This window comes from Fundulus heteroclitus, unplaced genomic scaffold (genome assembly GCF_011125445.2).
Source record: "Fundulus heteroclitus isolate FHET01 unplaced genomic scaffold, MU-UCD_Fhet_4.1 scaffold_140, whole genome shotgun sequence".
Classification (NCBI taxonomy): domain Eukaryota; kingdom Metazoa; phylum Chordata; class Actinopteri; order Cyprinodontiformes; family Fundulidae; genus Fundulus; species Fundulus heteroclitus.
The window spans coordinates 64,489-91,437 of record NW_023396552.1 but is presented as its reverse complement, the minus strand read 5'-3'; the positions used below and the strand labels follow the sequence as shown (position 1 = coordinate 91,437).

Sequence of the window (26,949 nt, the reverse complement as noted above, 5' to 3'; positions counted from 1 at the left end):
GTCTATTTGAGTGTCAACAGGGGTGTTTATGTCTGTATGTGATCTTGTTTCTGTGCGCCTGAGGAGGGATGTGTGTGTGAGTTTGAAGGTGAGATGTAAGTGTCTGATTACAGGGGAACGATTGCCTTCACAGCTTTAGGAAATAAACTGTTTTTAAGTCTATTTGTTTTGGATTTGATGTTCCTGTATCATTTTCTTAAGGGACAACTCTTAGGTGGGGTTGCAACAAATCTGACCATAATGGAGTAGGAAAATTTTGAATTGTTTAAAGAAAGCCATTTGGAAACCCCTCAGCGGTTTGCAACAAACCACATAGAGGGTCACAGCAAAGATGAGGAGGGATGAGAGCAAAATGCAACTTTTTGACTCATGTAATGATGCTATGTGGCGCCTTGCAAACGTTTTCATCCCCCTTGGGGTTTTTACCTATTCTGGTACATTCCCGTCTATCGTTTAAATGTTTCTCAGTCTTATTTTATGTGATGGACCTCCAGAAAACAGTCTGTGTTGGTCAAGTACAATGAACAAAAATATATATTAAAAAAAGAATAATAAAGCCATTACTTAATAAGAAGGCATGTTTTGAGTTTGCCAAAATGCACGCAGGCGACTCCCCAAATGTATTGAGAAATGTGCTCTGGTCAGATGAGACTAAAATTAAACTTTTCAGATACCAAGGAAAATACTATGTCTAGCGCAAGCCCAACACATCCCATCCCCACAGTGAAACATGGTGCTGGCCAGATCATGCTGTGGGGATGCTTCCAGCAGCAGGGACAGGGAAACTGATCTGAATATCAGTCTATCTATATAAGTCTACAAGAGACTTAGATTCACCTTCCAGCAAGACAATGACACGAAGCATACTTCTAAAGCAACACTTCAAGGGGAAACATTTAAATGTGCAGAATGGCCAAGTCAAAGTCCAGACCTCTATTGATTTAACAATCTGTAGGTAGACTTGAAGATCACTATTCACAAGATAAACCCATCCAACATGAAGGAGCAGGAACGGTGAGCTCACAGAAACTGATCTGCATGTTCTGTAAGTGAAATGCAGCAAACTCTCAAGCAATCCATTTTATTTCCAGGCTTTGAGGCAACAAAACATGACAAAAGTCAAGGGGGGGGGGCAGTTTTTGGATGGCAGTGTAGGGTGTGGAAAACACAGTCCTTTAACTCATCATGCCTAACATAGAACGTGGCAGAATCACTGGTTTGGAGAGGATTTTCTCCAGAAGGAAATGGGAGGCCGGGTAGAGTCGACGACAAGATGAACGGTTGAGAATGCATGGCTAGTTTGGAAAAAACAAATCACAGCTGCCTTATAAACACGCAGGCCAGTACAGACGAGAGAGCATGGAAGACATGAAACCACTGGACGGCTACTATTATTTTATATCGCGACGCCATACGGGATTAAGTGGGTTAGAAAATGGATGGATGGATGGATGTTCAGACATGTTTAACAGCAGAAAGCGTCGGACACAGACGCGCCTCAGCAGAGAGGAAGACCCGCCCGGTAGGTTAAAAAAAAACATTGTTCACTACGGATTATTTTGGTGTTTTTGTCTAATTAAAATGGGTGGGGGTGTCGGCGTCATTGCAGCGTAAACACAGACGTACTAGCGCGCGTAAACAGGGGCGTAATGCAGCCGCTGTCGGGTGAACCTTATTGCACACTGATTGCACGAAGAAAACTAAAATGATGCGGCGTGCTGCTGCGGCCCCGTCTAGCGATCGCCACCATTTAAGTAGTAGAACAATGACCAGTGCAAAATTAAGTTGTATTTACCGGAGATAAAGTGTAGACTGCAAATTCTGTCGGGGTATGATGGCTCCCCCAGTCCATTGGGAGTGTCTGCCTGCGTTCTTTTCATTGAAAATATCCATTTCTTTCTTCGTCCTTCCTCCTTCGGTAAACGACAGAAACGTACATCCAACGATTTGGAATGCCTTTCTGTGCAACCGGGAGCACAACAAGTCGTAGACATTGTTTAGATTCCAAAAATAAACTGACTTAAAGTACGCTCTAAATCACCCGTTTTGTCATGTAGTAGACGTGAACAGTCCTGCTTTTTGCCTACCAGCGGGACCCGGATGTAGCGCTGACGTCACGCGTGAACTGGTCTATTAGATCAAGCTATGTTCATGCATGAAGACGGCAAATAAGTGACGTTCACAGCCGATCGCCATCCACCCTGATCAATTTTATTCTCTACACGTGGTAAACCTGGTGGGTACAAGCCCGAAGAAACATCCAGCTGTGACTGCAGCAAAAAGGTGATTTTTTCTAAACACATAGACGTGCCACACTTTTCAGAGTTTTAATTGGTTAAAAACACACACAAAAAAAAAACATTTACACAAAAGGTACGACACAAAAATAGACCTTGTTTTAAAAAAGGTTTATTATTTTAAAATGTTTGTACACTCAGTATGACAATGTGCTTACACAATACTTACAGTCGATTAGGGTGAAACTTACTTTGTACATAGAAAAATAATAATAAAAAAAACACCACCAACAATAACAGAAGAAGACATGTTTACCTGTCAGGCCAGTGAAAAAAAAAAAAAAAAAAACAGAAAGAAAACTTGAGTTAGACAGGAACTGCATCAGGAGGACTGAGCTGGTGAGGATGGGTGGGCTCACTGTGCTCATGGGCCCTTCGCTCCTACATACAGCTTTTTGTAAAAAAAAAAAAAAAAAGAATTTACACAATATTTACACTTTATTCAAGAAATGATAGTCCTTTTACAAAGTGTTTGCTCATTTAAACATTCCCAAAACTATTATTCAATATATTCACATATAAAGCAATATACATATGTTGGAGCTTTATTTAATGCAGTTTAATGAGCTGTGAGAAAGTCATGATCTAATGCTGGAGAACAAACCTTTACCGTCAACAGTAAAAATATGGGGAAAAAAACTCGTGAGTTCATGGAGCAAACGTTTGAACAGTTCATGGAGCAAACGTAGGCCAAACCAAAAGGTTTTAAGAATGAGAACTAGCTAGTAAAAAAATACCCAAAGCACACAACATTTTAGCAAACGGTTAAAACTGCAATGCTACAAACTTCATTTTTAGTATTCCTGTAAGAAGACGGGAGCAAGGCAGGTTGGCAAAGGGGTTGGACGAAGACGGGGATTTAAAAAAAACGGTCCCTCTGCTTTAACAGGGCTCCGTTCAGCGGCTTCTAACCCGGCTTTAGTTTTTTTAAAGTGATAAAAGATCGATAAAGATCTCCAACCCCTTCCCCAACCTGCTCGTCCCTCGGCTGATCCCTCGGTGGACTTTGAGCAAAAGCTCGCGCCATCGAGGGCTCCACCCGGACCTCGGCCCAAACATGCATTCTTAAAAGAAAAAAAAAAAAAAAAGGAGGCTGCAGGCTTTCGTGGTGATGTAAGCAGGGGGTTCGGCCAATGAGAGCGCGGACCTCGGCGGCCCCGGTTTAAAAGCAGCACCAGGTATTTAGTCAGTGGGCCGGGAGGAGAGGGTCTAGACTCTTCTGCCATCGATCCATTTTCAAACAGCACAAAGTTCCACAGACTTGTTTCTTCTTCTTCTTCTTTTCTTTTTTTTTTTTTAAAATAATCCACATTTAGTTCTGTAAAGAGCTTAAAAAGTGAGAGGGAGGTGAACATCAACGAGCCGCAAAAAAAAAAAAAAGAAGCTAAAAAACATGAGACGGTCAGTGGACACAGTTGTCTCTGTAGCACCCCTCTGTGTCGTCACGCTCGAGAGAGCCGCGCCCCCCCAAAAAAAAAAAAGTCTCGGATCGCGGCGCCTTCGGTGGATTTCACAAAGCATGGAGAGATTCTTGGGCAGCAGTGCAAATTCTGACATAAATACAAAATGATAAGAAACTACTTCACTGTCCAGACTGGCCGGAACGTACAATAAAGGAGTGAACGGGGAAGGCTTCTCCAGTGTGAGCGCAGAGGTAATGGTGGGTGGGGGGTGTGGGTGGGTGGGTGGGGGGGGGGAGTGGCTGGATCCGGTCAGTACACGTCCGTGTCCTCCTTGGGCCTGTACACCGAGCCGAACCTCTGCATGTACTTCTTGATGTACTCCTTAGTCTTGTGCTTCACGTTCTCGTTGCACTCCAGGTCCTCGGGGTTCTTGCACGCTTTCAGCTCCTTGTTCATGACTCCGTGGGTTAGCTGCGACGCAAAGCACAACACACACCGGTTATCAATGCTTCTGAAAGCACAACGCTGCGAATCACACACAATGACTGATAAGATTCCCTTTTTAGGGGAGTTCAAAGCGGCGAGATAGCAACATGTCTGGCTTACGGGAGATTTGGGAAGCTTTCCTGAAAGCTAAACATTCATCATGATGTGACTAAACGGAGGCTGATGAAAAGCTGAATCCAGCTCGGGAATATACTGATTCCCTAACGGTGCATTCAACCAGGCTCCCTGCACATAGTTCATGGCCAAACTCCTCACTTTTTCTTGGATAAAAAGAAAAATAGACGTGGAGTTCAGACTTTGCTTTTTCTAGGTCTGCGAGGTGCGACTGGTGTGACAGCGCGGCGGGAACCCCATGAAGACAGCGGTTCGCTTGGGCTCACCTTTCTTGCCAGGTGTTTGAAGTCCTCCGTGTTGCTGATGCGTCCAGACTTGCAGTCCGGCTTCCGGTAAGGATTCAGGCAGTGCACAATGAACTGGGACATCTAGTCAACACACAGAAAAAGGAACATGAGAAGGTCCAAAGAAACCCGCTCACCGCTAAAAGAGGGAGCTGTTACGCAGACCGGGACTCACCTCTTTGCGGAACGTCTCTTTACTTTTTTTAGCCAGCTCGCTGGAAGTGTCTGCTTCGGCCGTCTTTGTGGAGAACTGTCACAATCAAAACCAAAGAGTTTAATGAAAGCAGAGTTTGTCGCGTTCTTTCTGCACAACTACGTCATTCAGGAGATAGTTTCCGTCCTGCGTAAACCAAGTCAAACAGCTGTACAGCTCTAGCTACCCAAGGTCAGCGAGCCATCTAACAGCACCTGTTCCACAGCGACTCTAAAATCGGGGATTTCCTGTCAGGATGCTCCGTCTGTTGCTCTAGCCCTTAATGGCAAAAGCACGCTTGGTGCAGCGGCGCTGCAGAAAACCCATCAGTACCAAAAGCTGCCGAACGCGATGGAAACGCGCTGCTGGATCCCACAGCAGACTTTCAGGATTCCTGCAGATGCTTCAGGTCAAAGTTACTTACGTTACTACGTGTTTTAGGCTCCAAGAGTTCCCAACTATAAACGAGTACACGTCACATCTTCTTAAAGGAGCCACGCTCTATTTTACAGAACAAGCAAAAAACAATTGAAGAGGGATGGATGAATGGATGACTAGATAAATAGATAAACAGATGGATGGATAAATAGGGGGATAGTTGGCTGGTAGAGCCGGGCAATATATTGATTTTAACAATATCGCGATTTAAAAAAGAAAAAAAAGAAAAAAAAAGAGAGAGATGAGACGATATAGTTTATTTCAAAAGGGTCTATGCTTTGTTAGAATTAGACTTTTATGTATTCCAGTAGGTCAGTTTTCAGCTGTTTCTCATATTTATCTCCAGCTTTTTGTTAAAAAATGTGCCTGTGGGACATTTGGGACGAAGCTCTGACTCAGAGACGCCTTTTTATAATTACTTTATGAAAAGAAAAAAAAACATGTCGACATAAATATCGTGTATCGGCATTGGGCCCAAAAAAAAAATGGAGATTAGTTTGGGTCGATATCGCCCAGCCCAACATGTTGGGCAGACAGAGAAACGGATGGATAGATGGACATAAGGAAAGATGAACAGACACACGTATAAACAGAGGGACGGATGGACAGATGGGAAAATGGACAAATAAATATAGGGCTGGATGGACAAACGGATTAACAAACAGGCGAATGGATGGATGGACCGACAGCTGGATGGATAGAAGGGTGAAGAAAGAAGAAAGGGATGTAAAGTTATCTTTCATGCTTTTATTTTTCCAGACCGAGTAGGAGGCCTGGCACTTAAAACCTGCGAGTCCCGAGCGTGAGGCCGTCCCTGTCCTCTCGTGTTTGGTCAGGACAAAACGGCTCATCAAGTCCAGCTGTCCTGTTTTCCCTCACGCTCTCATTGTGCCGTCTCAAACGAGACGAAGGGACAACGGACGCTTCACCTAAACCATGAAGCAAGGGGCCGCAAATAAACGAGAGGCGAGGCTTTCCAGATGGTTTCCACCGCCGCCGGAGACGGGGGTGAAAACAATGAGGGGAAACAAACGGCGCGGCGGAAGAGGAGATAAGCTCAGCCGCCCCCTCCTCTCCCCCTGAGGACCTGCGGGCTAAGGGACGAGGCTGGGGGGGGGGGGGGGGGGGGGGGGGGGGGGGGGTGAGTGGGCACGCTCGGCGAGGGGGAACTCGTCAGCAGGTTTACGACAGTCAACTGGGAATGATGTGGCGCAGCAGGGTTGTTTTCTCTTCCTCGAGAAACAGCTGAAAGTAATCACTGGCGCTGCAACTCCAATTACCCCGGGGGAGGGGGGGACAAACTCTATAATCAGACCGGAGCAGCAAAGTCTCTGGGAAACCGAATTGTCACAAAAAAAGAAGGTGGACTAGTGACGCTGCCGTCCTACGAGACGATCGACGCCACGGCAGCTACCTTAGAAGGATTCTCGTCGTAGGTCGGCGTTCCCAGGTCCATCTCAGACTCGTGGTCCACGCTCATGCTGTCGCCACTGCCGTCCCACGTGGGCGGATCCCACTGCGTTTGCCTGAAAAGTAAAAGCAGACGTCAGGATCCCGATGTGGGATGCTGCTCTCTAAGGCAACAAACACACACACACAGAGCCGGCTTACACCCACCTTGTGACAATGTGGTAGTAGTAGATCTTGCCTTCAGGGTCCCGGGCGGCTTTCCAGTTGGGAGGTAAAACGATGGTTTTGGGTTTCGGGGGAGAGGGGGGAGGCAGGTCTATCACATTGTTGGGTACAATCATCTCCTGGTGAGGGACAGAACCGAAGACGCACACATCAGGAGACAATGTGTGCAATCGCTCTAAAAGCCCCACAAACAGGGCATGTGGCGACTTTAAACAGATAAAGGAAGCATCAGAATCTTTGAAGTGCATCCACTGTTTATTTCAAACTAAATAAAGCCTCCAATGGTTTTTATTTATAGATAGATAGATAGATAGATAGATAGATAGATAGATAGATAGATAGATAGATAGATAGATAGATAGATAGATAGATAGATAGATAGATAGATAGATAGATAGATAGATAGATAGATAGATAGATAGATAGATAGATAGATAGATAGATAGATAGATAGATAGAGAGGTTTCTCTGTACAGTCTAGGCAAAAAACATGGGAATCTCTCGCTGGCCAAAAACCTTTATGCTGCGACCATATGGACATGTTGACGAGATTTAAAACCTTATTTACATTGTCGAAGGCCTATAAACCTCCCAGCCTTGACAAGCAAATTACTGCCCAGAGGTGGTCTTGCAGTTCTTACAAAGCAGACGACTGTTTTCCTTCTTCCCTCCTCACGCGGCTCGATGTCTTTCCCTAACTTCAGCAGAATCAGAATAGCAACCTTTCATCTAAACAAGGAAACAGCCGGGCCTGTCCTCTGTCACGATCCAGTCTCATAACTGTGTTTCTACTATAGCGCCACTTAAAGGCAGGGTTCCAACATATTTCATTTTCTATTTATGTTTGTAATTCGCTTCATACACCATTAAATAATTTCTTGAAAACATACAAAAGAAACACAAAAGTATAACAACAGAATAATACCAATGAAAAATAAATGATCGAAGGATCTGTTTGGGAAAGGTACGTTTAATTTTATACTGCCCCCTTGTGGTCATACTAAAAATGTAATCAAAATATTTAACCTTCAAAAAAGAAGCTGAATGAAAATGAAAAGCAATAAAATTATATGTTCTACTTTTAAATGTGGGACTTTAAGGTTAAAACGACCCCCATTCTTGTATTCACAACTCTTCTTTATATTTCCTCCTCACAATTATTTGCTATCAGAGGCTACGGTACTAGGGTGAAATTACATTTTTAGCAAATTTAATCGGTTAGTTTAATCATCCTGAGGGTTTATTTTTACCATTGTGATGCAGCTGATTACCTGCATGTATTGTTTACCTTATAAAATGCACATATTCCATAATGCAAGCAGAGGAGAAAACAGATTAATCATACTGCTTAAAGCAAGGGTCGCCAACATGGAACCTGCGGGCACCAGGAAGCCCCCCAAGAACCAAATGTGGTTCCCACAAGCCTGTTTAAAGAAATAGCACAAACCTCTAGTGAGCTGCATTTAAAATGCTTTTTTATTCATTTGCTTTTCCTTTTTAATCATACTTGTATTTACATTTAAAAATGCTCTGCTCTGTTTCTAACCCCCAGTCGGTCGAGGCAGATGACCGTTCACACTGAGCCTGGTTCTGCTGGAGGTTTTTCCTCCCTGTTAAAGGAGAGTTTTTCTCTCCACTGTCGCTGTATACATGCTCAGTATGAGGGATTGCTGCAAAGCCATCGACAATGCAGACGACTCTCCCTGTGGCTCTACTCTCTTTCAGGAGGAGTGAATGTTGCTTGTCAAGACTTGATGTGATCTGCTGGATTTCCTCAGATAAGAAACTTTTTGACCACTCTGGATGATTTGATTGAATTTGACTTTGTAAAGTGCCTTGAGATGACGTGTGTTATGACTTGGCGCAACACACTGCAAAAACAGAACTAAAAATAAGTAAAATATTCTTTAAAATTAGTGTATTTGTCCTTTTTTTGAGCAGGTAAATAAGATGATTTGCCAATGGAATAAGATTTTTGCACTTGGAATAGGAACAATCCATCTCCATCATCTTATTTCAAGTGCAGCATGTCTAAATATCTTATTTTAGGGGTCAAAATACTCATTCCATTGGCAGATAATCTTATTTACCTGCTCAAATGAAGGATACATACACTAACTTTGAGAACATTTTACTTATTTTTAGATCCATTTTTGCAGTGCATAAATAAAATTTAATTTAATTATTTTGGTTCGCATAACAACTGTGTGTAGAAAAAAAGGCTTTCGTCACACAGCTGTTATGCGTATGGAGATTTCCCCCCCACTTTAAGCGCTGTAGACATTTAAAGCCCAGAGGAATAAGTCGCGGTTACCTGCTGGACAGTTTGGGATGTGACGATGGTGGTGACGGTGCCTCCTTGCTGCACCACCACTCCCTGCTGATGGCCAGGATACACCGGCTGGCTGTGCAGGTAGCTGGCTGTGGGCTCAGTATAAGCCTGGAAACACAGAGCAGGACGACTGAACTAACCACCGGGACTTTTAAAGAGAGGTGGGGTGCTGTATGCGTCTGGGCTGGGCTTCGTGAACTCGGCGTTCTGAATCCTACCTGTATGACAGGAGGGTTGGCCTGAGGGTAGGCAGTGGGGATGCTGTAGATGGTCTGGCACGGCTGGCCCTGGTAATAGATGGCCGTCTGTGTCTGAGGCGGCGGCGGCCCCGGAGCCGCGGCGTACTGCTGCGCCGGCTGCGTCTGCACCGTCACCGCCTGCTGGGTGGCGGGGTCCCAGAGCGTGGCGTAGCTCTGCTGACCCTGTACCTGAGGGGCCGCCGGGGCCGGCACAGACAGCACGGCCACTCCCGCCTCCTGGGCTGCTACGGCTGGCTGCGTGTACTGCTGGGCGTTGACCGTGGTCAGGTTGGTGGCGGCGATGTGCTGCGACACGTTGGAGACCGCGGGGGCCTGGGAGGTGGAGGACGGAGAGGCGAGGCCGAGGTCCGAGGCCAGGCGCTGCGGAGGCGTCTGCTCGTAGGTGAGGCCCGGCTCGACCGGCGGGGTGGGGAGGAGGACTTTGCCGGCGTTGGGGTTGGTGGGGTCCACGAAGGTCTGGATTGGGTATCCGGGGGGGTAGGTGATGAAGCCGGGGCTGGAGGCGTACACCAGAGAATCGTAAGTCATAGTTTGGAGCTGTTGCTGCTGCTGTTGTTGTTGTTGTTGTTGTTGCTGGAGCTGTTGTTGCTTCTGGGCTTCCTGCTGAGCAACCTCCTGTTCAAACAGCTTTCTGCGCTCCTCTGTAGACAGCTTGTTGCGCTCTTTTACCCCAGCTCCTCTTGGCGTCTTGCTGCTCGGGGGGTCAAACCTGAAAAGTTCAAAAGGAAACAGACCAGAGCTGAGAACCATATTTAAAAATGACAGAAGTTTCCACCGCAGATGATGTACAGGTGCATCTGAATCAATTAAGAGAACCATACAAAGCGGTTCCATTTAATTCAACTAAAAAAAAGCAAATTAAGTACAATATAATATAATATAAATACATCTTGCAACTGGGATTTTTTTTTGCCCATTTCTTAAAGCTACACTGCAAAAACGGAACTAGAAATAAGTAAAATATTCTTTAAAATGAATGTATTTGTCCTTGATTTGAGCAGGTAAATAAGATGATTTGCCAATGGAATAAGATGTTTGCACTTAAAACAATTCATCTTCATCATCTTATTTCAAGTGCAGGATGTCTAAATATCTTATTTTAGCGGTCAAAATACTTATTCCATTGGCAGATAATATTATTTACCTGCTCAAATCAAGGATAAATACACTAATTTTAAGAACATTTTACTTATTTTTAGATCCATTTTTGCAGTGTATAGCTGGTAATCCTGTTCAGAAACACTTTTTGTTATCCTGGGTTAATGGTCCTTCCATCCTGACCAGTCAAAAATTAGGTAAAAAAAAATCTCTGAAAAGCTGCAGGCCTGTAAAAACTGTCACTAATCCCTGTCACACTGTTGCTTCGCACTGTAAATATGAATTTCACCTTTTTCATTAAAATGAATTAAGAAACGGATTTACTGAGATGCACCAGTAGGTCATCTACACTTTCGCAGCTCTGACGGTTCTCCTACCGCTCTTCGTTACGCCGGCTGCTCCTCTCATAGGGTAAGGGAGGCGGGGACTGCGAGCGCCTTCTCCGTCGCTCAGAGCTGCGAGTGGTTCTGTCCGAGGGTCGATCCCGGTCTCGGCTGCGCTCTCTGTCCCTGTCCCGGTCTCGGTCTCTGTCTCTGTCCCGGTCTCGGTCTCGATCGCGGTCTCTGTCGTACTCTCGTTCTCTGTCCCGCTCCCTTTCCTTCTCCCGCTCTCTGTCCCGCTCTCTGCTGCCAGACGGCGTGCGCGGCGCCAACGCCACGTCCCGATCGCGGCTCCGATCTGCCAGGAAATTTGAATCTGTTAAATCAAGCTCAAACGTTTTTGTGCCAAAGAAAGAAGCTTAAACGCGTACCGGGGCGGCCCTCACCTCTGGCCTCCTTCTCCACCTGAATCTTCTTTGGTATCCTGTACACCTCCTGAACAGACAAGGTCAACATGGCGTTTACAACATTTAACGAAGCACAACGTTGTCCAGATGGACTTTTAACAAGAACTGGGTCTTAACTAACCTTCAGGTCCTTCCAGCTGTCCAGAAGCCTGGCAGCCATGCCACTTATGTCCAAAACGCTGAGCTGGGGCTCCTGACTCCTCTCGCTCTCCACGTCCGACACTCCTTCTTCTTCGTCCTGAGAGGGAGTTCCCATCACAGACGGGTCCGCCTGCATCGCCGCCACCTCCGAGGGGACGGGTGCCTCCGGGGTCTCTGAGTTTGGTGGTGCCTCTGTGGCAGGCTCACCGACGTGGGGCTCGGTGCTCAGGGAGCTCTCAGCCTCCTGCGCTTCTTTCGGCGCCTCCTTTGTCTCCGACGGCTGCTCGGCTGGAGCATCTGCAGGAACGGGTTGGCTGGAATGACTCTCTGGCTCGTCCGCTTTAACCGAGGACGGGTCTCCTTCCAGTTCAGGCTTTTCTGCACCGACCTGCGCCTCGCACGGATCCTTTGAAGTCTCGGTTTCATCGGCTTCCCGATCTTTTGTCTCGATCTTCAAATCCAGCTCGGCTTCATCTTTCGTTTCCGCATCTTGAGGCGGCTGTAATCCGCTGCAACTCGTCTCAGACTTTTCCTGCTTCGCCGCTTCTTTCCCCGACTCCTCGGCGGACTCTTTGCTCGGATCCGCCGCGTCGCTCAACTGCTCGTCCTTCAGGCTCGTCGCGTCGGGGGGATCGGCGTTCGAGTTTTCCGTCTCCTCCTCCTCCTCTTCGTCCTCCTTCCCGTCGGACGCTTTGCTGGCGTCAGAGAGGGCGCTGTCCAGACTGTTCTCGCTGATGATTTTGAGGCGCCTGTAAACGGCGGGTTTGGACGTATCGCCGTCCAGCTCCGGGGCCAGCTTGGCGGAGGAACCGTCGGGAGTGTTGAGAGGGGTCTGGGCGCGGGAGGTGTTCTCGCTGGAGTAGCCGTCCATCTCGGTCTGCTGGGGGAGGGTTTTTATCTGAGCCCACCGCTGGATGAGGGTCAGGACTTTGCTCTCCTCCAGCATATTCTTGGTGGAGATGGGGAGCACAGCCAGAGTCTTCATGATCTACAGGTAGAACAGATTATAGGCGGGCTAATTAGAAACCTCACGGGCCCAGACCCCCCCGTTTCATACCCTTTATGATGCCTTGACAAAGTATTTACACCTTGTGACATTTTCTCGCAATATGAAAAATATAAATCAGAGAAGTGTTGGCCGTTTCTAGCCCGTCTGAGTTAATGCTTTACAGAAGCACATTTTTTTTGCAGTTACAGCTGTCTGCTTGTTACACCTAGACGCCGAAATGTTTGCCAAATTTTCTTTAAAAAGTAGCTCAAGCTCCGTCAGATTGGATGGAGAGCACCCGTCAGTTTTCAAATCCTGATTCAGTAACAGCCGCTTTCACGTGAAGTTGTTAAAGTCGCCAAAACCCAGAAAAGTTGCTTAAAAAAAAGCCATTAGAAGGGCCTGAAAAGTTGCTAAATACAGCGACTATGTCTCTAAGTTGATTACACTGGACTGTCGTCTCTAGTTTTCCTTCCCTCCTGAGAGCAGCACGGTAGCCACTAGCAGCGTCGCAGGCAGACAGGAAGGACCAGGCAGTGTTGAATTTTAACGTTTCATGATATTTAAGTTAATTTAAAGCTCTGATTATGGTTAGTATAAATGCGCAAATATATGTTAGAAATATGTACATTTATGTCTCATAGGCAGTGTCCGAAATCAACTTCCTGATTCAGTGGGGAAAATGCATAAATGAAGACTGTAGGGCTCCTTTAGAGGGGAGAGAAGGAAAAATGGGTCTAAGCTAAAGCCCCTAATGTAACAAGTTCCTCAAAATGACTCTTAAAAGTGCGCACCTAAATTACATGTAACCTAATTTTGCGCACCTGAATTCAAGCGCAAGGAACCACGCCCACCGAAGCACCGCTGGTTCTGTGTCATTAAAAACAAAAAAGCATGAAACACAGCTACTGACTCTCCTATTGATTTCAATTGGGACATTTTGGTACGAGTGGAAGGACTTTAAATGTAGTGATTCACGTTTTGAAGGCTGGCTGCTGATAAAAGCACCTGGCTCCGAGAGGGCGGGGGGTGGGGTGGGGGGGGATGGGGGGAGCGGTGAAGCACAGAGACACAGCGCACGTAGTTAAAAAAATGAAAAATGCAGAATAAATAAGAACGAAACTTATAAACAGACTAATTGGTGTTTTAGACTGTATCTGGTTAGCAGAACTGTTTTGTGATCCAGCGTGCAGCCATGAATGGTTCTGAATAAAGGATTTATCTGGGAGCCGCTCTCCCCCCATGCCTCCTGCTCCGCAGAAGGCGGGTCTAGACTGAGCTCTGGATGGACAGAGCTGTGAACGGATCATCCGCAGCCCAGATGGGTTTTGTTATTTTTATGTTATTTTTAATTTATTTGGTAAACATTTACTCGCCATGTGACAGCTAGCCCTCTGAAATTCACTCGCCAAACGTGAAATTTACTCGCATTTGGCGACTGGCGAGTGTTAATTTCGGACCCTGCTCATAGGCGTTATGTTGTTTAAACTTGTCTTGGTGGGTTTGTAACTGTCCCATACTCTTGTGATAATGGATGGACCAGGGCTTCATGAGACGTCCAAAGCTTCGGATTCAGTCGTATTATCTAACCCCGTTTCAACCTTTCTCCGCAACTTTCTCTGAACCTTCGCAAAATTAAAATTTGATCCTCACCTCTAGCTGCAGTTTGTTGTTATTAGCGCTGTTGCCTTTAGCTTCAGAGAGCTCCACCATGAAGATCCATAACAAGGACAGGCCGTGATGATCCAAGAACTGCTTCAGGCACGACGGGTTCTGGGTGTCCTGCGCGGCAACGAGACACATGCGACATAGCGGACGGGTTTCAGGGACAGACCCAAACGGCACCGTTAAAAAACATCGTCGATGCGGTCCGTACTTGTATGAGCTTGAGACAGAGGAGCTTCTGCTCCATGGTTTCCACTCGGACCATCAGCCTGCACAGGGACACCACCTGCTTCTCGTCGTACAGGCCTTCTCCGTTCTCCAGCAACGCCTCCAGCTCCTCGTCCACCTGCGAAGGAACACGCGGTTCCGCTGAACTGCAGCTCAAATATTCATCTCGGCGTGAACACACAGACTCAAAAGGATTACGGCCGGTTACGGTAGTGCTAAAACTGACCGTGGTGAGAGCGCTCTTTCTGCTGCGGTCCTTCTTCATCTTCCCCCCGGCTGCTCGGACGCTGACTCTGTTCTCCCCGCCGAGGAAGCCTCTGCAGCTCGGCGCCCCACAGAAACATTTCTGCGCTTCTTTCCTGCAGAGGAAGACAAAAGTCCTCTTAGTCGTTATGTTTATAACGACGACTCCACATCTGCTACACGTGCGACCCGATACAAGGAGAGAACCGCAGGAGGAAAGTCTTACCCGTATCTCTGAAACTGGTAGTCGAACGTTAGTTCAGTTCCCGCAGCGACAGTCTTGGTGGTGAAGAAGCCAACCCGAAGCTGGCCGTTCACAGTCCACTAGAGAAACATTTTTCACAAATGGATTTCAAATAACAGAACTTTTAGAAAGCAATTGCGTAAGAGGTTGTTTTTTCCGCGTTGCGTCCATACCTTTTGGGTCTCGCAGTTCGGCTCGCAGCTGTGGTTCATGAACCGCGAGCAGTTACCCTTCAACGTTGCATCGATGATCTGCAGAGGAAGCAGCAGCAGGTAGTAAGTTGCCCTTCCGTTCACTCAAGTCCCGCTCCGTGTTCATGACAAAAAAAAAAACCTCACCTCGTTGTTCTTCAGCGCCATGAAGTAGTAGTGGATGTTCTTGTTGCGAGCGTATTCTTTCACCCTTGCTTTGAACTCTTTGTGGTCCAACACCTCGCCGCAGTATTCCAGGACGAATGTGTTTCTGAGATTACACGTCAAGCAGAAAAAATAAATAAAAATCAAGAGTTTTGACCTCGACTACAACCCTAACAACAAAGCGACACGTGTAGAAATAAAAAATAATCTCACGGAGTCAGGTCTCTGGCGGCGCGCAGTCCCCAGCCCTTGTCTTCTGTGAGGATGACCTCGAAGTCTGCGTGCTGCTTCATCTGAAAGCGACGGTTAGAGCAATAGGCTCCATTCAAGCACCGCGAGGAGCTATGAAGTGAAGACAGCACAGGACAGAAGTGATGTGACAACAGACACATTTTATACTTTATGTTTATACATTAAGCAGACGCTTTTATCCAAAGCAACTTACAAGTTCAGATAGATCTACAATCAGGGCAATGGTTTTCAGTCACCGATTAACTTTTTTCTTTTGCTCGCGAGGAGCTAGACTCTCTTACGGTCTTTGAAAGTTAATCATCGGATCATTATGATAAGGTCTTGGGTAGTTCTTTTTTTTACTAGAACAAAGGTTTAAAATATGTCTCTAAAGATGATTTCCAAATCGTTGGTCCGCTTTGACACGGTGGACGGCACGTAAAAGAAGTTGAAGCAAATAGAAAAGTGGAAAACAAATGCATCAGTTCTGATGCCCGTCACTTCAGAGAGGATCTGACAGAGGCTTCCTATGTGAGGGCTGGACAATTGATACACTGCTTTTAACTTTGAATCAAAAAGATCACAAAACAACATTTTTAACAAACAAAAAAAGATGATGATTTCCTTTTGATTTGCTCAACCTCAGACGACAGCACTAGCACCAACAGTACTGGACAGCTTAACAATGGAAAAAGGGCAACGACAGGACTAAAACTAATACAAGATAATTCAGTGGGAAATATTTCAAAGACCACCAGAAATTCTTAAGAAATATTCCTAAGGATAATGTTTAAGAAGTTACTAATCATTTGGACTCCTTGAAAGCAAAATAGAGAGATCTGCAGAGGTTTAAGGCTGCTGCACCTTAATTAAGATTTTGCAGGGGCATTAAAAATGAGACCCCCTGTGCACATAAACAATACTGAACTCCACCTTTTCCTTTGTAATCTCTTTTCTACTGGGGATTTCAAGGTTTTCACACTTTTCACTTCTAAGTGAAATGTGCAAACTTCTTATAAGTTTCACAACAGTTTCATTTTAAAATGTGCAGTAGGGAGAGAAAACCGTAAACTTAGCCTGAGGATTTGAACAGGTACAACTTACAGCCCCCCCCCCCCTTTGTTTGCGCTGCAGCCTTAGCTCCTCCCCCACAACAGATGCAGCCCACTGGCAATCTTGATCTTAAATCACGGTAGAGCTGTGCAGGGGAGAGGGTGTGAGCAACGCGTACAGGAGAGTGATTGAAACAGCCAACAACCAATCAGAGCCAGACATTCCTCCTGGCTCTGATTGGTCGTCTCTGACCGGGAGCGGGGTATTCCTGCATATAGTAGTAGGACCACTGGGAGGAGCTGGATATTTTTCACGGATTATCTGTCTCATATTTTACAATCAGGACATAGTGACAGTTTTAACAAATACGTAAAAGAAAAATCTATTGTTACACAAGTTACCCAGTGCAGCTTTAACCCACCATTCAATCATCAGGAGCCGGTTTAAACAGTCCTCCCCGCACGCCATCACTCCTTTTGCGCGCTCTTCTCTTGACAGCACTGGGCACTCACACTGCATCCTCTTGATATCTCGATGAGATTTGCTTTTCTTTCTGCAAGAGATGTTAAATGCCATTTTCCATCAGAGTAACTTATGATAAAGAGTTACTCCGATTACATAAAATCCTGCTGGAAAGCAGCTTACCTCTCAGTTAGGTACATGTTCTCCTCGATCAAGTCAAAATAGGGGGGCATCTTTTTAGTCTTGGCCAAATCTCTCCATCTGCTGGCATCTTGAAAGTTGCGTAGAGTGATCGACGGTCTGTCCACCTCGGCTTTGACGAGGAGCATCCTTGGAGACGGCAACGTCTCCCTGACGCTCCCTTTTTGCAGACGGCCCAGCTTCCGCCTCATTGTCGGAGTCCGACTCGATCTCCGGACGCCGTTTCTTGGGCGGTCCTCTGCCTCTGTGGGGTCTCAGATTGTCCTCTCTGGGTGGGTCGGGTACAGCGGAGCCCCTGCTGTTGCTGCTAATTTCGTGACCTTGCACCGAGCTCGCAGACCCTGGAATGTTTAGTGCTTTACTGTGACTCGATGACTTTTCAGCACTGTAGTCATCGTGGTCGTTGGTGAGCGAGTCTGGGTGGATTTCACTTGAAGGCTCCTGATAATGTTCGTGCGTGTGGAGGTAGGGTAATTTGATAGTTTGCATGTTAGGTGACTGTTGCGTACCGGAGTGAATACTTAGTCTCTCGTCTTGCTCCTTAGAATTGGCTACTGCTCCTTTAGTGTTTAGCTGTGGCCCGTGGCTGCTATCAGGCTGCTGGCATGTGCTGGTAGGCTGTTCTGCTTGAGCAAAGTCCCAACCCAGACTGAAGCTCACCTTGTTGTTGATATTGTCAGAGAAGGCATTGGGTTGGTAATGCGAGTGCACCTGCTCGCCGTGACTGCTTATCTCGTGTTGCTTCAGACTTAGCTCGCATTGTCTGGAATCATCAGGCACGGGGGTCGAATCTGTCGCACTTCCTTGGGCACCGACGTGCTCAGCTACAAAAAGCGGGCCGCTGGCGGCGCCGGAACCCTCTGAGTGACTGGTGCTATCGATCATGTTGCTCTGGGACTGACAAAGCACGCCGGTATGAGGCGACCCAGCTAGACTAGCCGTCTCCGGGTGTGTTTGCTGCGCGCCAACTTGGTTTGCTGTTCCCGTCTGGGCGTCAGACAGCTCCGAAACGTCTGAAGGAGTTCCCAAAGAGGCGTGACCGTCTTCTACATCTTTTGTCAGGGAGGAATGCTTGGGTATTACTACCACAGAGTGAAACTGTTTTATAGCCTTGTCGCAATCTGAGTCGTAGGCTGAGTTGTCGCTGTCACTGCCGTCACTAGGGGTCGCTAACGCATCCTGGCTGACGGGCGTTCTTAAACTCAATTTGCTTCGGTTGCTGCTCTCCTTCGATATAATCTCACTGGCATCGCTACTCTGGAGGTGTCCTAACGCAGCTGGGTGGATCTGGTTGTTAACGTGTGAAGGCTCGTCTGTGGTTGGTTTCTGGGAAGCAGTACGATCTAAGTCACAGTGGTCAATGCTGGTGCTCGTTTGCGAGGGCTCGCTTTGGTCTACGCACTTCAAGGTCACCGAAGACACGTCCCGCTCCAGGCTGGGACGTTTATCATCTCTGGACTGAGAGTCATCTCTGTCGTCCAGGTCCTGCTGGGCACAGTCTTTAGAAAACTCGATTTTTTTGACAGATATCACTTTTTTGGGACTAATATTACAATCTGCACCAACGACCCTGTCTGAATTATCGCGTTCACCCGAGTCTTGCCCAACGATATCCCACCGGGACTTTCTGGGAGTACAGGTACCCTTTTTGGCAACCTCTTTGCCTTGCTGTTCTTCCAACAGCAGACTTTCCGCTTCTGGACAGGACAAATCCGGTTTGTGGGGGTCAGATTGACTCTCAGCTGCCAAAACCTCATGTGGTTCAACAACCTCTGCATTAGTGTTTTGCTGGATCTCATGTGTGACGTTTGTTTCTGTAGCATCAAGTGAAGGTTTTGGCACTTGTTCATCGTTTTCACAGACTATACAATCTTCGCTTTTATCCAAACATAGAACAGCTGGATTTAAGCTCACGTCCACCTCGCTAGCCTTTACATGGCACACGTTTTCCAGAGTGACGCACACAGGCCTTAGGTTCTCAATCAAGGCTGTTACTGAGGCCTTTTCCATTTCTAGTTCAAGTACTGATTTTGTTTCTGGCTCTGTCTTTCCTAAAGATTCTTGCAAACTGTTTTCAGTAGATAAGACGGTCTCCTTAACACCCTGACTGCCCTGTGCATTCTCTCCTGGCTCCGGGTCGGATTTCTCTCTTTCCGTCAAAGGACTACATTCTGCTTCTGCTGCACGTGACGGGGTTTTTGCAGGACTGTGAAACAGGTCATCTGACTGCCTGTGATGTCTGGGGGATTTCACGGAGGATCTAGAGGGGGTTGCTTGTTTGGAATCCGCTCTACTGGTTTTCTCTTGAGAGTCTCGACTTTTCTCCAATGAACTTGCATTTTGGTCAGAAGGCTGGCTTTTTGCCTTGTGTTCCCCCTCCGAATCACCAGAGCTGTTTTTCCTGTGCTTGTTTTGCGATTGGGACTTGTGCGTACTGGAAGAAGAGGATTTGGTACTGGTGTCGGACTTGTGATGACTGCTAGATTTGAGGTAACTGGAGTCCGCTTCAGGAGAACACCTATGTTGAGAATCAGAGTCTGAGGAACGCTTTGAAGTCCTTTCAGACCTTGACGACTGTGTTCTTTTATCAACCTCCGAGGTATGAGGAGACTCCAAGGGTTTAGAAGATTTCTCGGCTCTCGAGTAGGAAGATGATTGCGATGCTTTACGCGAGCTTACGTAGCTAGTAGACGACCTGCTGGAGCCACCCGTCCTCGTCCTTGTTTTCCTGTGGTCGTCTTCAGAGTCAGAACTGTACCGAGTTCTTTCAGTCCGAGAGCGAGAACGTCTTTTCTCCCTGCGTGGAGGACTCCTGTGGGACCGCCGATCAGATTCGTGATAGTACGATCTTTCAGAGCGAGAAGCTCTGTCACACCTGGACCTCTCAGATCTAGAGTGAGACGAACTTGTCCGAGAACCTCTTGATTTTGAACGCGACCTGGACCTGGACCTCCTGCGATCCTTGTCCGAACGAGACGAGCGAGAGGAGGTGATTCTAGAATCGCGGTCAGATTTGGAGTAACTAGAAGACCTTTCTTGGGTCTCTGTGCGCTTGGAGGAACCTTTCTCCTTTTCCCCAGCATGTGAATTAGAGGAAGACTTTTTTGCCTCTTTGTTCCTGCTGTCAGAGTTCGTTTTGCTTTTTGAATCATCCGATTTGCGGCTGGAAGACGCGTGGGTTAAGTCTCCATCGGATTCAGAGCAAGGAGGAGCACTGCCTGACTGTGACCTGGTTTTCCTTTTGTACACGTTAGAATCCTGATCAGTACAGCTAGAGCTATCGCCATCTTTTCCGGAGGAGGAAGCTGGCTTCTTGAGGTCGGGATCTTCTGTTGTCTCAGAGGCTTCAGCGGTTGTGTTTTTAGAGGGGCTATCGTTAATGATGTTCTCAGGCGGAGGAGCTGGAACTTCAACGTCACTCTTGGAGTTCTGCAGAACCTCTGATTCAGAGGTGGGCGACTCTTCGGGCGTAACAGGCTTTGGTTTCTCTTCCGTAGCAGAAACACTCAGAATTTGCTTCTTAAAATGCATCTTTCCTAAGCTTTTTTTGAGTCTAGTTGAGGATGCGACTGATGTTTGAGAACGTGTCTGTGGGGCAAATGATGGCACCAAGACTGGCTGCTTTTGCTCCGTTTTGTTTTCCGTATTCTTCCCCAAGATTAACTGTGACGGGGCACTGAGAGGGTCAGTGACAGGCGTATCGGGATTGGTAGATACGAAAAATGAGTTTTGCAGCGGCTTTTTTGTCTGCGAGAAGCTAAAAGACACTTTCTGACGACTCTGATCTTCCAAGTTGACCCTCATCTTGGTCCCTTTTGGTAAAAGGTGGTTGGACAGCATGACTCGGGGAGACAAGCTCTTAATCAGAGCTGATGTGGACAGACCCTCCACCTTCACCTACAGTGGAAAGAATGCACAAGGTCATAAGCAAAATAATCCCACCGCTGCAAATCTCAAAACAGTAAAACTGCTTTATCAGGCTTACTTACAGAAGTGGTACTCCCTTCCTGTCTGTGTTTAATTGAGAACATAAACAGAAGAGGGGGAAAAAAGCAAAAAAAATTAGATTACAGAATCCTTGTAAGACTTTATACACAAATATTTCACACAAGCAGCAGCAGCAGCTACACCAATTTTAGAAGGCCGCAAATGACTTCAAAGCACAGATCTATAGCTAAAACATTTTGTGTAAGCATTATACCACTTCCCTAATGTCGGCATATAACATTCATTAACAGCTTTAATAGATCGTGTTTGAAATGCATCCATAGACGTCCCTTTTTTAACCCTATTTCTATGACGTTTTTGTTTACAAAAAAAAGGAGAAGTGACAGCCAACCAGCACATATAAAGCAGCTTCCAGCTCAGTGGAGCCACAAGATAGTTTTAGTTTGGACTTCATACTTTAATACTATTTAGTTTTAAGTCAAGTCATTAAATTCCTCCTTCAACATTGGAGTAAAGGACATCTGACCAGAAGAGAAAATGGAGCAAAAGTTAAAACAACAATTTCAAGGTTCCTACATATTTGTTCATGTAAAAATGACACGCTTTTCTGTGTTTTCCAGTTCTTTTACATATTTCTACAGCGATCGGGTCTCGTAACATTAAAACTGCAAAGATGGATGCATAGATGGATGGGCAAGTGGGGAAAAACAAACAGATTAGGTCAGCGGTGTCCAAAATCAGTCCACGGGGGCTGGCGTCCTGCATGTTTTAGGTGGTTGTTACAGCAGCTCTAAATCAAATGAACTGGTAGTTAGCATATGCTAATTATGCCATTCAAACCAGCTGTATTGGAGCAGAAACATCTAAAACACGCAGGACAGCGGCCCTTGTGGACTGGCTTTGGACATCCCTGGATTTATTGGTTGGACGGACGGACAAACAGACGGACGGGCGGCTGGCTGGAACTTCCTGGAGAGGACATAGGAAATGAAGTCTGGACGTAAACATATTGTTCTCTACTTTTCCAGAGCTGGAAACCGCATAAACTCCAGATTGCAAAGGAACACTGAAATTTGCTCCGTAAGCTTTCGCCAGTATTGACTGTCTTCATTTGAGCGTAAGCGAGTCTTTCTGCACGTGACGTTTGTCTTCAGCAAGTCAATTTCAACTCGATCAGATCTGATTATTCAGAAAGCCAATGCAGAACATCTCAGTTCTTTACCTTCACAAACTCCAAGACTGCCTTTTCACTTAGGCCATTGTTCGTCTGAAGTGAAGCACTGTCTTCAATTTCGCTGAATTTGGATTAATCTGAGCAGACAGTATATAATAATACACTTTAAAATTCATTCATGAAGAACAAAGACCTAATAATGAAACAAATGAGTAGCTCCCAGGATAAGCTTTAATTTAATTGTCGCACTACTTTTAATCCCTTGCCACCAAAGGGGCTAAAAGAATGTAAATTCTAAACAGTCGGTTTCAATTTATATGCTAATAAATCCAGATCAGAACTTGGGGATAGCATTTAAAACTTGTTTCTGTAATGGTTTGGTGTATAAAAAAAAAATACCAATCAGCAAATATAACCACAGCTAACTGCGAATTTCTGAGACTAGCACCTAATGTTCCCAAACAGCCCATTTGAATTCATGAGTTTTGTTCTATTAAGACGTGGGTGCTTTTCTTAGGCTAGGCTTGTGTATACTGAGCAATATTTGGGTCATTTATTCCCCTAGGGTCTTAATTTCTCCCCCCCACCCCCCGTCTTTGACCTTTAAAAATGTTATGTTTCTACAGGGACAATCAGTTATGATAAACACATTTAAAAAATAAGCCTTCAGTCCAATTAACGTCAGATTAAATCCTTTGCAGATACCACCCTATCCTCTGCATAGAAACGAGTACGCAATTAATTATTTCTCAAGTAAATAAACAGGAATAACTAAAACCGTTTGCTGGCAGTTTTCGACTTCAGCTGATTCAGAATAGAAAATCCATGTTATGCGCTTATTATAAAACAAGCTCTATAGCCTAAGGGTTTTATCCATGACTTACAAACTCCTTTCTTGTTCCACCTCTATCTTTTTTAAAAAATCAGTAGCCTGCAGTGTTTTTTTTATCACCGATTGTCATCACCTCAGCTGAATCGGGAGCCCAAACCAAATATCACTAGAGACAAAATGCCACCTGTAATGTAATGCATCAGAATTGAGCATCGGAGTGAGGACATACACAATGTATTTGGAAAGGCAGCAAAATCTTGCATTTACAAAACCACTTAGAGGTTAGAATCCTAACAGCAAATAGGGCAAAATATATTGATAAAGAGGCTTTTGCTGTGTTATACCTGAGCTCTGACTTCAGTAGGGTGTCCATGGAGAAACGCGTCTATGGTTATTAGGCCTGACGAGGCTGCTGGTTGAGAATAATCCAAATCAGAGAACTGGGGCCTCCGCAGCGACGCCACATCTGACAGGAAACATAATTTAGCAATGAAATCTGTTTCTTTGCACATCAACATCCTGAAGATATTTTAATCTGACGCAAAATTGATGAAATAAAATCAGATTAATAACACTTTGCTTTGTGTGAAATAAAAAAATAAAAACACTCTTCACCACACACACACCATAATAAGACAAACATTGTATTACTATATTATTAAGCAACCTTTAACCTGGGTTGATACAAAATTTTTTTTCCTAATTCCCATGTTCACTCTAGTTTTGATAAAAAAAAATACAAAACACAAAATGACATTTGTGAATTTCAGAGAACTACTGAGCCAACAATGGAAGCTGCTTTTCGTAAGATATCTATACAGCAAGTTTGTTGACTTTACCAGAGCCACGTACAGTTTGCATGGGTGCATCGTCTTCTTTCTCCATCTTCTCAATGCGATTCAAACAAAGTAAATAAGATCAAGTAGTTACTTTCTCATCGCTAAAGCGCTTACAGTGGAGGTTGGCACTCTATATGGATTCATGTGATGCAGCGTTGTTCCCCAAAAAGAGTTCTTGATCGCTTCTTAACCACCTGCTTGTACATCCTAAATACGTACATCCTAACTTTCACTCTGTTGAGTCAACAATTGAATGAGCATGAACTGGGCCCCATCTCTTTTACCATTTCCTACTCAGGAATCATTTTAAAAGAAGAAAAAAAAACCTTTCCTCAATGATACAATCAGCCAATCCTGCTGCATCAATGTAATCTTAATCAGAGGTAGCAGTGTCTGTCACACATCATAACTTGCACCATTGGGGACATCAAATGAGATGCAATTTTGGAACAGGTCTCTTCTCTATAAGGTGAACATAAAAAAAAAAAGATTTTAACCACTTGTTGAAATAAATACACATTACTTGCAAACTACGCAATTGAAATCAAACACATGCAATGAAAAGGTAAATGTGTTGAAACTCCCATTTTCATCTCACGATGCAGGGAGCCCTAAAAGAGCATTAACTTCACTTTCTGCCATCTCTACGTTTAATTTCAGCTGTCTGTTGTAGTCTTCTGCTTTCCAGCAAGCATTTTCTTTTCTTTTTTTTCCCAGCATGCAGGGCAAATGCCCTCCAATCCCTGTAGTTGTAGTTGACACTAAACACCTTTATAAACAGGGTCATTCCACTAATAAATATGAGTTGATTAACATGTAGTTTTATCGCCAGGACTCCTCAAAACAAGCATTAACAGCTTAATATCTAAATCAACCGGTGTCGTTTAAAAGGACAACTTGAAATCTAATGCAGCATGGCCCTGGACTGGGGGAGTGGGTCCGAGCCAAAACATGGCCTTTAAAAAAAAGAAGAAGCGATATGTCCGATGTGAAAACGAGATAATGTGTTGCTAAACGCTTTAATTGTGTCAGAAGCACGTTTACTAGCCTCTCCAAACTGTTTATTAAACAGCTACAACACGGACAAGCGAATAAGTTTGCTACTCGTTTGTGAAGTCGGTTTAATAAATAGATCTAAACAAGCTCGGGCTAGCTTAAGCGAGCTAGCACAGCAGCCTCTCGGGAGCCATGTTGAAGAATGTTAGCTCACACTGTGTCCCGTCCATTACCGAGCACCGCGTTCACACTTTCCCGTCGACAATTTTGTATTTGTAAACAAGGCCCGGGTTGGGTGGGGGGGATTACTTACACGGCTGGGCTGGACCCACAAACATTTAGCAAGAGCTCCGCTCGACGACGTCTCCTTGAGAAGCTAGCGCTAGCGATGCTGGCTCGCTCTAGCCCCGAAGATTAGCATTAGCTACCCTGCATGCTAACGGGACTGTTTGGCTTTGTTTTTCGTCGCTGTTTGAAATTAAATCGCTCTGCCAGGACGCGGGTTTCTCGGCCACCGCAAATCATTGCCTTCGCAAAATCAATCAGCAAATGTACAATTTAATTTAAAGGGCACATAGGAGACCATATTTTTTTTCAGTGTTCACCCGGCTTAGCTCGCATGCTAGCCGCTGATGTTTTGTTGTGTTCTCGCAGTTCGATCAAAAATGAACCAAAAGCCCATTCGGTTAAAACCCAACTCGCGGGATACTCACTTCACGAGGTGTGTACGGTCACAAAGTTCCCCCCATCATCAAAACAACCGGCGATCACCCCCGTGTGAAACCCCAAGCAGCGACTCGTGTAGGCGTTAAATCCATACGGAGTTGTCGGAAATGATCCTCGGATCAGTGGCTCCTATGCTGCTGCTGCTGCTGCGCCCCAGCTTCAGCCTCAGCAGGGCAGCAATGTTTGGTTCAACCAAGCTAGCATGGGCTCAAGTTGGTGTCTGACGGGACGGAGAGGCAAACAAGTACAGACATTTTATTTGGCCGTTTTATTCATTCGCGGAGATCCGTCGGGGTAACTTTTAAAACGTGTTTGCTGCCGCTTGGGTTGTTGGCAAAAGCTGTTTCTCTCTCACAGAGCGACTCTCTGGCTGCTGCCTGTGACGTCACATGACCAGAGCCCCGGCGCGAATAATCCTGCAGAGAAACAGACACCGAAGTGCAGAAAAGGTGCTCTCTGTCTTCTCTCTACACTCACAGAAATATTTAACCCCAACTTTTAAGAATTATGTAAAATAACTAATAACAAAGTTCCATTTGATTTTTAAAATATTTTTAACATAAACCGACCTAATAAACTTTACATGATCCATATGCGTCAGTGTAATAAAGCCTATTTTTTTTAAATGCATATTCCCTAGGTTTATGTATTCAGCATTAATACAATTAATTGAATTTAAATGCATATTATTCTGAATATATATTTAAAATACATTAAGTATATTTGTTCGAATTACATAGTAATTATGTTACCTATTCAATATGAATAACGTGTATGTGTTTAAATTACATAACAATTAAGCTTATATTCAATCAAAATGCATTCGATTTATGTGTTTATTATTAATATCCAATAATCTTTTTCTGTAGGGTTAGGGTTACGATTCATAGATAAATATCTATCTATCTATCTATCTATCTATCTATCTATCTATCTATCTATCTATCTATCTATCTATCTATCTATCTATCTATCTATCTATCTATCTATCTATATAATCCGTTGATATCCAAACTCACTACCTGAGCTTAAAGCGTGCAAAATACTCCCTAAGGTCTGCTATGACTCGTACCAAGTTCCAAATGTCCGATATCAGTGCCTTTTTTGAACAATATGAATTGTGTTGTTGCATGAATTAATCCCTCAATGCTCCTTCAATGATTGCCTGAATGTAAATTATGGGCAGCGATCTTAAATAATCTTATGGAACCACCCGTTGCCTTAAATGAAAACAATCTTTTTGTCTTGCCCAGTGGTTTGCACCGCTTTCGTCA

The 26,949-nt window shown here is 45.2% G+C and overlaps 1 protein-coding gene across 1 annotated transcript; it reads right to left on the bottom strand.

The window, feature by feature from the left end:
- Positions 1-2,393: 2,393 nt before the first annotated feature.
- On the bottom strand, positions 2,394-26,050 carry setd2 (SET domain containing 2, histone lysine methyltransferase). Its single transcript, XM_036129125.1, is given in 23 exon segments — positions 2,394-4,171; positions 4,588-4,689; positions 4,781-4,855; positions 6,651-6,762; positions 6,854-6,990; positions 9,186-9,311; positions 9,422-10,172; positions 10,939-11,239; positions 11,328-11,376; positions 11,470-12,477; positions 14,131-14,259; positions 14,354-14,488; positions 14,597-14,729; positions 14,840-14,937; positions 15,031-15,108; positions 15,196-15,319; positions 15,427-15,555; positions 16,919-17,050; positions 17,143-17,282; positions 17,284-21,057; positions 21,150-21,171; positions 23,459-23,580; positions 25,663-26,050. Coding segments are annotated over 22 exon segments (7,746 nt in total). The 5' UTR covers positions 23,488-23,580; positions 25,663-26,050; the 3' UTR covers positions 2,394-4,009.
- Positions 26,051-26,949: the final 899 nt, after the last annotated feature.